Source organism: Pocillopora damicornis, chromosome 6 (assembly GCF_964200805.1).
Source record: "Pocillopora damicornis chromosome 6, jaPocDami1.2, whole genome shotgun sequence".
NCBI lineage: Eukaryota > Metazoa > Cnidaria > Anthozoa > Scleractinia > Pocilloporidae > Pocillopora > Pocillopora damicornis.
Window position 1 is genome coordinate 24805836 of NC_142675.1, and position 10806 is coordinate 24816641.

Sequence of the window (10806 nt, forward strand, 5' to 3'; positions counted from 1 at the left end):
GATTATCAAGATGGTGCCTGAAACGGTGACGAATTGTCTTTGAGAGATAGAAAACGAGTAGGGAAAGCCACCGTTTCCCGTTTTTCTATGTCTGAGAATTCTGCACTAATCGTTCATTTTATGTCCATTACTTGTCATAAACGGTGTCGAAGTGTTCATGACCTAAACAGCCACGTATCGTAATCAATCGCCGGGCCATTGTTCAACAGAAAACCTATGATAGTCGACTGCTACATTATACCGCTGTGAACTTCTCATACAGCTTATGGATACATACCTCAGAAGAGCTACCAAGTGCAAGTAAAAATGTTATGGATCCTAAACGGATGGATAGGAGAGTTTTAACGACACCACTGAGTTTTTGCTTATGAGCTTATTTTGATGCTAGTTTACTGAACACGTATTTACGTGTATTAGCCGGAGACAATCGATCAGTCAATCATTAGTACATTACGGTACAGTCCGGTAGCACAGGGAGCAAGCCTTTGAAACAGTGGGCGTTCTGGCAGCAATCATGACAGAATTAAGACAGTTTTATACTCAAATGAACTAAAAAACGGTTTTAATAAAAGTTTATTATCGTCGAACAGAGGCCAATTGCTTTGTTGTCTAAATTTAGTTACCGGCAGTCATCAAACTGATGATTACAGTTACTGTAGTAATGCATTTTCTTGACTGTATCATAATTGACACGAAACAGATGCAGAGAAAGACGTGCATTGGATATCGCACAGGAGGGTAAAGACGCTAAACACGCTCCTAAGGACGAGACAAGGAGAATGTGTTTAACAACCAAGGGCTTTTTCACTTGCTGATCATTTCCTTCATTCTCATGACCTTAATGTTGGAATTTGGGATAATATTGTAAGGAGAGACTGGATGCTAGTCACTATTAGGGGTTAAACAGTTAAAAACGAGGTTAATTTACCTCCTTTGCAGTTACTTGGGGTGCATTTGCCGCCTAAATAAGGGCTACATGCAGTACAGTTAAAGTAGCTGAAGATTCCTTAATGTGTAAAGCGCAGGGGTGATTACGCATCTCATTACTAACTCGTCACCCTTATGGGCAAATTACCGCTATTAAACAGTCTTTAAATATCAGGATAATTTCATTCTATATTTCTTTTCTAAAAAATCAAGAAATTTCAACGCAAAACCCTCGCCTGGATCAATCTATTATCAGTGGACAACTATCTACACAAAAAGAGAACACTGTTCTGGTGTAATAATGTGTGTATATAAATCGTGCATTTTTTCATCTATTTAAGCACAATCTTAGTTAGAAGGAACCTTTAATACTCCATTTCCATTAATAAACACCAAAAACGCCGAATAACTCAAAAGAGAAGATTGACATGGATTGAAAGAGGCAAATTTGAAAATTTGGCACATTTTTTAAACTGTATTGGGCACGATGTAACTCCTCGAACTAAACCTGATCAAGGTTTACAGCTCAGTCAAAGCCAACTTAACAAACGCGATATCAGCATCGCGTTGAAAATAGTCACAGATTCCAAATTTGATTATCTTAGACCAAGGCAAGAGCACGGTCACAGCTGGTGTGAAGAGATAAAGAACAGACTAGTAAATGTCTAAACGATCTCAGCACCTCCTACAATAACTGTTAATAGCTGTAGAACTGTATTCTTAAGAAAAGATGAGCTAGGATCTACCCCTTTGAACCATACATTTACTCATGAAATAACTCTCTGCGATTTACAAGAGGAAGATAGTGAAACACGTTTACCTCTACCTAGAGTGCCAACACAAGTTTAAGAATTAAGATCTGAAAGACACCCTTCATACAATGTATGAATACAGGTAATTTATGGAACGACAAGAGGACCAAGCTCAGAGAAAGAACTGCAGGAAATACAAGCACCTCGCGTGTCACTTAATCGTTTTGGTGGTGGTAAGTAGGGGGCCTCAAGAAACCGCGACAAATAAATCCCCGAGGGATCTCCGAAAACAGGAGTAACCTACAAATAACAACACATGGAAGTGTTCACATTAGCAATGAGGAATTCAGTCTCAAAGCTTCACTGTCTCTTGTTGTATCCTTCAACTCTCACAGATTATTGACACATAACTTTTCCTCACAATATTAATACGTTATCCTCTAAATATGTGTGAGAATAACAAACCGTATCACTTAATGGGTGTCATTTTCATAAAACACCAAACTGTCTTAACTGAAGCAGCAGGAGATGTCTAGCAACTAAACGCGAGAATTGAAAATTAATTTTTTTAAGTTACAAAGAAAAGCGTCATACTGTATACTGTATATTGGTATAAATCTACTAGTGTTCCATCAGTAAAACAAAAATCTGATTTTCTATGCTACTCGCTCATTATTCCGTTTATATTTAAACAGTTGGAAAAGTGAGTAGCCTCGCAGTGTATGGTTGTAAACAAAATCAAATAAAACATGAGCTTGTCCTGTTGTTTAGTTTTGAATAACTTGAAGATTTATGCTCAAACAATTAAATCATTTCCCCTCGCTTTGTATGCGTGATCATTTATTCTTGCTTCGTCCTCAACAGCCATCACGCGATAGAAATCTCGAGCTCATAACATAACTGGGCTCCACTCATTAATGACAACTTTCTTTCTTACTTGTTTGTCTCAAAGAACTTTCCGCTCCCCTAGAAGTATTCTCAGATCAATTATTTCTAAGCATGATACATATCCCCCCAAAATAAGCACTGTTTCCCTGGTCTACACTCCTAACGGTTTTGTCAAGAGCTGTATGATGTACTGTAGCTGTTTCATTCTAGACATCGCGAAGATCGCTGGTGTTAAAAACATACTTGATATTGGATACAAAATAAGATTTACACTACTTTCCACACTGGGGTGATTACAGTTCCTTGATCTGTTTGATTAGATAGATTTTTTCATCATTGAACTGCTCATCCTCTGCAAGAAACAAAAATCAAAACTCCATCAAGAAATGCATAGAGAAACGATCTAAGGTCTTAAATCTACCAGGCCATTTCAAGATGAAAGGCATTTTTACAGTAAAAAAAAACCCTGCCAAAGTACTAAAGCTTCTACAATTTTTCATTACAATTTATCTTTACAACGAGATCCTCATTTAAAAAATCAATGCTGAATTCAAGGTTCAAGATTCTGAGTTGCAAATGAGTCAAGGAAACTAGACTTTCTGACTAATCAGTAAGATTTTCAACATTTCATGATCCCATGACAGCTAATTACCACATTACCTGTTCTGTCATTGTGAAAACTAGTTAGGAACTCGACAAGTTTGTCTTTGTTCTTAACAAGAATTTCCTGGATTGGCGGGGTTTTATTAGGATTTGCAACAAATACCTGTGGAAAGAATACCATAACAACTGAAATCTATGGAATCGAAAAAATACTCCTTAGTCATTTAATACAAAAAAAAAACACAGTCACCTAAAGCCAAAAAAACAGAAACAAACAATGAAAAAAAAAAACCAAAACAAAACAAAAAAAGCTGACTGTACAGTTTACTAGTTGATGCACTGGGCTCGATGGAGAAGTTTGTGTGTTTAACCCTTTCCACCCTAACATCAGTAATCGTATTCTCCATACTGTTCTCTGTACATTTACTGAGGTGCTGACAAGGAGAATTTGTCTAACAATCAAGAGTTTCTTAAGTTGGTGATCATTAAAGGGTTAAACCTAGTCAGGTTCATTGTGATGAATTCTTGGCAAAATATGCGACTCACACAACAAGGTTGTCGATAGGTTTGAAAATAGAAGGCAAATAAGGTTTCCAGATTATCATGGTTGCTGATTACTTTCGTCAGATCAAACACAAGAGTGGGAACCATTCAATAGTGCTGTTAACTGTTCTGTCCCAGGCATACAAGTGAGTATGGAAACTGAGTCACACAACTGAACCTGTTGCTGACAAATTATGCTGATCCAATTCCACCTGGAATAGGGAAATGGCTGCTACGTAAATTTCTATGATGGTATATTAATCACTGTACATTTTTCATCGGCACTTAGGGCAACAATGCTGAGAGAAGCCATCGAAAGATGACAGATTAACCACAATTTTAGCCGGCTATCCTCTCTTAGTAACAGCTCTACCAAGAGGGAAGCTGTTATGGAGTAACAACCCAAACAAGATCAGACCTTACCTTGAATACATGGAATGCTTCAAACTGAATGTTTCTACTCTTATCTCTCAGCATGTTCATCATCAGCTTCAGATTCTCAGGATTACTTATGTACTTTGTCATCACAGTAAAGTTATGCCGATCCAATAACAGCTCACCAAGAAGCTATTGCATGGAAAAAAATTCAGCTAACTGCAAATGTTGTTACTGTAAAATGGTCAGAAAACTGTGACCATAGGAAATATAATTATTTATTTTCTTGACTTTTTCCACTGAGAAATATCTACAGAATGTCTTTGTGTTTCTAAGGAAAATGAAACCAAAAGCAACAGCATTAAGTACTCAGCATTATTTTTTGGTTTCATGCATGTCCTGGACCTACTGGCAACAGGTCAGTCCATAACTAACTTGTCACAACCAAAGCAAGGCCTGAATGGGTTTGTGAGTCTCTCAGTTACAAGAGCAGAATAAGAAGTTACTCAAAGTAACATCTATCAATAAACTTACTACCCCAATACATGGTATTTGTCAAGTGGAGTCAAACTTCATATCAGGTAATATTTGAAATTGGATAAAACAAAAACAATCCAACAGAGTTTAAGTCAAAATTATAGCTGCAGTAAACATTACATAAATATTAGAGCTGCATGCATCTATACTTAAAATAAATGTTAAATACTCAGCTAAAATGAACTGAAATCTACTTAGTTACCTTTAGTGACTGTCTTTTTGTTACATAATTATCCGAGTTCAGTAACTTGGAATAATGTCCAAAAAACTTTGGGAAAGAAAAAAACAAACAGCAAATTCATTGGGCTGACAGGCACAACAATCACATAAAAAATGTATGGAAAAGCACACAAAAAGCATCAAACAGCAAAAGACAATTAGACAAACTCCTGGCTAACACCACAAAACTTACAAATCAAATCCCCGCCATTAATTACTTCTATAGTAAAAACTATGCCTAAAAATAACTCTAAAAAAAGAGTTTGCATGACATCAGAAGTAAAAGCAAGTCCTGGTCTTCATTTGCATGCAAATGCAAATCATTGACTGAAATGTAATGTATCACAGTTTCTTCTACATAGTTTAATAAGGTATGTATTGAATACTTTCTAAGTATGTACTGCACTGTTAGTTAAGTAAAGAAGTAGGTGCACATGAAAATGTTGTTAATGTAAGCTTTGTAAGAATGGTACTGTATGAAAAATGAAAGAAATGGAAAATTGAAATAAAACAGAGCAGTATACATGAATTCTTGTTACCCTTTCGTAATTTTTCTCCAGAAACTCTGCACATGCAATCTTGTGCCTAGTAAGGAGATCCTACAGATGTGACAAGAGAGAGAGAGAGAGAAATTAAGGAACGAATTATCATAATTTGACACTTAATTCCCATGGGGGCCAAGACAGAATTTCTCTTTACAATACAAATACAATATTAAGTAGAAAAGTGACAACACTAAAGAAATATTAAATATGGGATTATAAGGAGATCCAGATTCTCCAAACTAACATCAAGAGAATTGCATGGCAGACAGTAAGGAGAATTGTTAAGTAGATCTTGGGAGTGAGAGGTTCAAGTAGTCATCGCAGAGAGACTGCAGTATTAAACATATTTTATGACTTATCTTTCTACACCCTTTCCTGAGCTTTGATATGAAGCAACAAAAGGGACAAACTTACAAGAAATGACATAAGATTAATTAAATTAAAAAGAACAATTAACAGCCATTTACTGTAATTTGACACATACCTTGAATGTTGAAAATGCATCAGAGGCAATGTCAAATGTTGACATTTCGACATATTCAAAGAACCTATAGAACCTTTGATCATCTAGCACAGCTCTGGCTAAGGGCTCATATTTGATGCATTCCCTGAGCATAATCCCATCGTTTAAAGCCACTTCCTGGCTTCTATAACTGAAACAGTAGAAAGAAAAAAATCAAGATTAGTGAAATCAGAATGGTGAAAAACAGACAGGCATTAATATAACTTATGAGTAAGAATTAATTATTAATTAAAGAGATCACTAAACATTTGATCACAAACTTACCCTCCGACAAGGAGAAAAAGTATCTCTTTATTGTCCATAATGTACTCCACAGTTGGACTTCGAGTTCCAATTTGTCTTCTGAGAACACTGTTAAATATTTGAGCCACATCTTTCTTGCTCTAAATGGAAAGCAAGCTAATTACTAGACAGTATCACAATACATAAACAGTTCTAACAATATGTTGGTAGTCAATTGATAGAGCACATGAGGGTAGTCTTGTAAAGGGGTTTTCAATTAAATGATGGCATGAGCAAAATGTATCATCAGAGGCTGGGGGGAATTTTTTGTTTGTTTGTTTCAGTTTATGTACTCTAAAAATTTATTCAATAAGAAGCAGAAGAGGAATGGTGTTATAGCTTTTGGCATGATCTCATCAGCTGGTAAGTTTACCAAAATAAGTTTGTCAGTAGTAATTATTCAGAGAGTAGTTGGTATGATTCCTGTTGTGATCATCAGAATCAGGGAAGCCCATAACCTTTTGGTCCCTGAGAGTAACTAGTAGCTAATTTATCCTTGCAATATCATCTCTGAATCAAACTTTAAAGCCACGAAAATAAAGGAGTTGAGCACCAACTAAAGAGGCAAATGCATAGAGAACAGTATGGAAAATATGCACACTTATATTAGGATTAAAGGCTTCAAAAAATTGATTGATATCATTGACAGATAGATGAGCAATGCAATATCTCTCTGTTCCACTCTTCACTTGCATTGATGGTAGGTGCTGATAATGCATGCTAGATGCTCTTGTGTAAAGAAAGAGAAGAAGAAGGGCAAAATCAAGTTATTGTAGAATGATGATAAAGCTCCATGCAACCTTTAATAAATTTCCAAACACATTATATATTACACCATCAGATATGATTCACAAAACTACCACTTCTACCACTTTTTCATAAGAGAAGTCATGTCACTGTATTCTGAGAAGGGAATTGCCTTGAAGGAGACAAAATTTTTCTTAAAAATTCTTCCCATTAATTCATTCGTAGCAATTCAAAAACCATGACATTACAAGCACAGAAACTCATAAAGTAGATAACACACAACAGGAAATTTAGTCAAAAATCTAATAATAATAAATAAAAAATACATCACCTCAAAATCTAGTTTGTGTAGGTGTTGTACTAGGTTCTTGAAGAGATCACAATTGTATATCTCTTGCGCAAGCTGGGCCACATGTTCAGTCACTGGACCTTGGTCTGAGAAAAGATTCCATATTTTTTTTGTTACTAATTACTTTTATTAGAAGTATTTCCTTCTTTTTGCGAGTAGAAAGCAGAAAAGAAAGTATGGAAGTAGACAGCAGTTAAGACAACAAGCTCAGACAAAGATTACAGAAACTGCTGGCTTATTTTAAGGCTAATGCCAACCTATGAGGAACCATTGGCAAGAATTGCATTTGTTTGCTTTTTTTTTTTTTTTTGGGAAATCCCACACAACTGTAGCACAGGAGAGCACAGGTAGGTGAGCACAAACATTCAACTTGATAGTCTTTCTAAAAAAGCTTGCCATGAGAGAATTTGGAGACTAGATAATGAGCTGTAATGATGTACTTGAAAGAAAAATGAAAATACCTCCAGACCCATACAAAATTGTCTTCATAGCACTTAGCGTCTTAGCAAGTTCTTCAAGTGCCTGAAAATAATCATTAACATTTCAATTTTTATTTGGTGACATAAACAATTAAACATAGACACTTAAGTAAAAATAACAAGGATAAGCAAGGTTATGTTTCACATTCAAGTAAACCTGATTGTAGGGTGGTACATGTTGGCAAAGTCAACAAAACTGTATGCTTCTTTTGTAAAAATGTCCCACAGTGAAAAGAAGTCATCAAGATATCTCTTCCAGACCAAAGGTTAGAGGGGCTAGCCATTAACAGTTGTTTTTCTAGGTCTGCCATTTCCCTCTCTTGTAGATAATCACCATGATAATATGCAAAAACATGGTGCCCATTTCAGTTTGAGTAAGGCAGATTTCTTTAAAACAAGATGTTGGTTCTAAAAGGTCATGGAAGTAAAATGATAGAATGATAGGATGAAGAAAGTAGTGAATTCGGCACATAAGTAGTGAACATGAAGCAAACTTGAATGTAGCATACTTGACGAGTAGCAAAACTGGCTGTTACTGTTTGTTAAATTCCCAACCCCAGGGCAAAAATTTTGTTCAAATACCCCACCCAATTTATTTGTAAAAGGCAAATCAGTGACTGTGACTTGATACACATTGGACAAGCTCTAAAACCTAGACCTTAAAAACCTTGTAGACCAGCCAGGCAAGGTTCAGATTGCCCACCCAGTGTTGAAGCTTTATATTGATCACCAAATAAGAGATAAGATCCCTAAAATCAATATATTCACTCAATTTAATTACAATAACCCATAATTTGTGCTTTTCTGCTTTTCCTTGACCTTGATGAAAAATGAATGGCTGTAATGTTGTTTGCCAGTAATATCTTGCAGCCAAGTTGTTTGTATATCATATCATAACATGCCTAATGACCAAGGCAATGGGGGGGAATTTCTAAAGAAACTGTACTGCTGCATCAGCGAGGGGTATTTCAAGACAATTTGGTGTTATCAACTGAGTTCATACTGTAGATTGGCCACTGTAAAGAGTTTCTAAAGTTAATGTTTCAAGCATTACCCCTTTGTCAGCGCACATGATGAAGGGATAACGCTAAACATCAGCTTTAGAAATTAATTATGGTGGCCAATTTACATTTAACCCTTTAACTCCCACATCAAATTTGTAATTCTCCTTACTGTCAACCATACGATTCTTTTAATGTTAGTTCAGATAATTTAGTATTGGATCAAGTGATTATCCCCAAATTGATATTCTTCTTTATTCTCACCACTCATCTGGTTGATATTGTATTGATAATGCAAGGAGAAATTCTGTCTTGGTCACTCATGGGAGTTAAAAGGTTAATTTATCAACTCAATTGATAAAACCAAATTATCTTGTAATGACTGAGTCAGAAAATATTTGGCTCTCTCCCAGTCAATAAGTACATGTATCCTCTTATATCGTAAGAAGATAACTCACCTTGTCATATTTTCTGCTTCCAGTGGACTCATTTTCAATAACTTGTAAGTCATCATGAGCAATCTTTACAAGTTCTGCAGGACTCTTTTTGGATGAGCCAAATAAAGGCATGATTCTACCAGAGTGTTGATCTCAGTCCCTGTATAAAGTTAACTTTTTCAAATCTACCTTTGCTTTTCAGGAGAATGTTGTAAAAGGTATCACAGATTATGCATGGGTTCATGTGCAACTGTAATCATCATTAAAACTTTTGAAAATTGCTATGACTTTTTTTCTTTGAATAGGCCACTGACATACAGGAGGATGACTTAGCATCAATAATAATTTGTATCTCTGATCAATTCACATACTGTAAATCATAGGCAAGACAGTTGTAGTCAAATGAAGCTTGGAATAAACAATTAATAAGGCTTTAAAAAATGCTATTTACAAGATCAAATGCTCAGACTCTGAACCTCACAGTTTGTTTCATAGAAGGATGCCTGAAAAAAATTCCCTTCTTGTAAGAAACTGACTTTGAATATCTAAAAGGCCTGATGATACTTCAAAATGGAAATCAACTAAGGTTGTTCCTGAAGCCCTAATTTCTTGATGCCTCTTTAAAAAAAAATGTATTCTCTATAAAAAAAAAAGGCACAAATACTTTATGGAAGAAATGCCTGGCCACAATCATAGTATTTTTAGGTCAATTTTCATAAAGCTAGTGTTTGTGTTAGACAACCCCTCATTACAGATCTGCATATACTGCCTCACATGTTTATTTACTAAAGTCTTGAAAATATAGGAATCAAGAGCTGCATTAAAAAAAAAGTATTTAAGGTTTTAAAACTAAGCTTGAAGATCAATTCATTTAAAACTGCCAAATCAGAGACACGATTCTTTTTAAGCTTATTAAGGAAACATGTCAAATTATTCGCTACACATCAATGCACTACACAGTTTAAAAATCGGTCGGCAGAATATTCTCATTTTTACACGACATATTGAATGATAAGAATGATCTGAAAGGTATTCCAATAACTAAGTAACCTGTGTATGGAAAAACCCTACCCCTAATTGCAACCTGTAAGGTAGCGACGAGTAGATTTCAAAGCGCTGAAGAACTCGGTTGCATGGATTAAATAACTTTCACTTTTCTGGTGCTTTACATGCGTACGTCACCCATGCATTTAATTTCAAGATACAGAATGATTCTTCAAACTTGTACAATTGCAGTAACTTGCAAGCCCAGAAACTGATCCAAACAGAGAAAATTAACGGCTTTTAAGCAACAGAAATTTCGTAATTGTAAATTGAAGGTGAAAGACTAAAGAATTTCATGAGCATCTAGTTTTTATATGATCAGGAAGAATGCGGATTTTTTAATGCAAGTAGCTAATTACATCAAAGATATTTCTCACCTAAATTGCTGGCAATTACTTCTGCTTTGTACGATCAACTTTCGATTCGATGAAAGGTAGAAAAAAAACCACCAGAAAGGACTGTTTTCAATGTGCTCTCCTGTTCAAGTCAACGGAAGCGACTTACCAGCATCGATCGGTCCAGTTTTCACGGTCAAAATGGCGCTTGACACATATG

The 10806-nt window shown here is 35.5% G+C and overlaps 1 protein-coding gene across 1 annotated transcript; it reads right to left on the reverse strand.

The window, feature by feature from the left end:
* Window positions 1-1101: 1101 nt before the first annotated feature.
* LOC113676246 (calcium-binding protein 39) lies at window positions 1102-10771 on the reverse strand. The gene is made up of 11 exons (XM_027192879.2): window positions 10629-10771; window positions 9229-9367; window positions 7752-7812; window positions 7273-7376; window positions 6177-6295; window positions 5874-6042; window positions 5384-5443; window positions 4828-4893; window positions 4137-4280; window positions 3228-3333; window positions 1102-2919 (listed from the first exon to the last, which is right to left on the reverse strand). Exons 2-11 carry the CDS (start codon window positions 9337-9339, stop codon window positions 2861-2863), a joined length of 999 nt encoding a protein of 332 aa, XP_027048680.2. The 5' UTR covers window positions 9340-9367; window positions 10629-10771; the 3' UTR covers window positions 1102-2860.
* Window positions 10772-10806: the final 35 nt, after the last annotated feature.

Bases quoted from the DNA above. Each gene is read 5' to 3' on its own strand.
- LOC113676246 (XM_027192879.2), bottom strand. From the start codon at position 9,339: ATGCCTTTATTTGGCTCATCCAAAAAGAGTCCTGCAGAACTTGTAAAG. The intron at 7,377-7,751 runs GTATTTTCATTT...ATCTTTTCTCAG, and splicing joins AATTTTGTATGGGTCTGGAG to ACCAAGGTCCAGTGACTGAA. The intron at 6,296-7,272 runs GTGATGTATTTT...CTTTCCATTTAG, and splicing joins TACACAAACTAGATTTTGAG to AGCAAGAAAGATGTGGCTCA.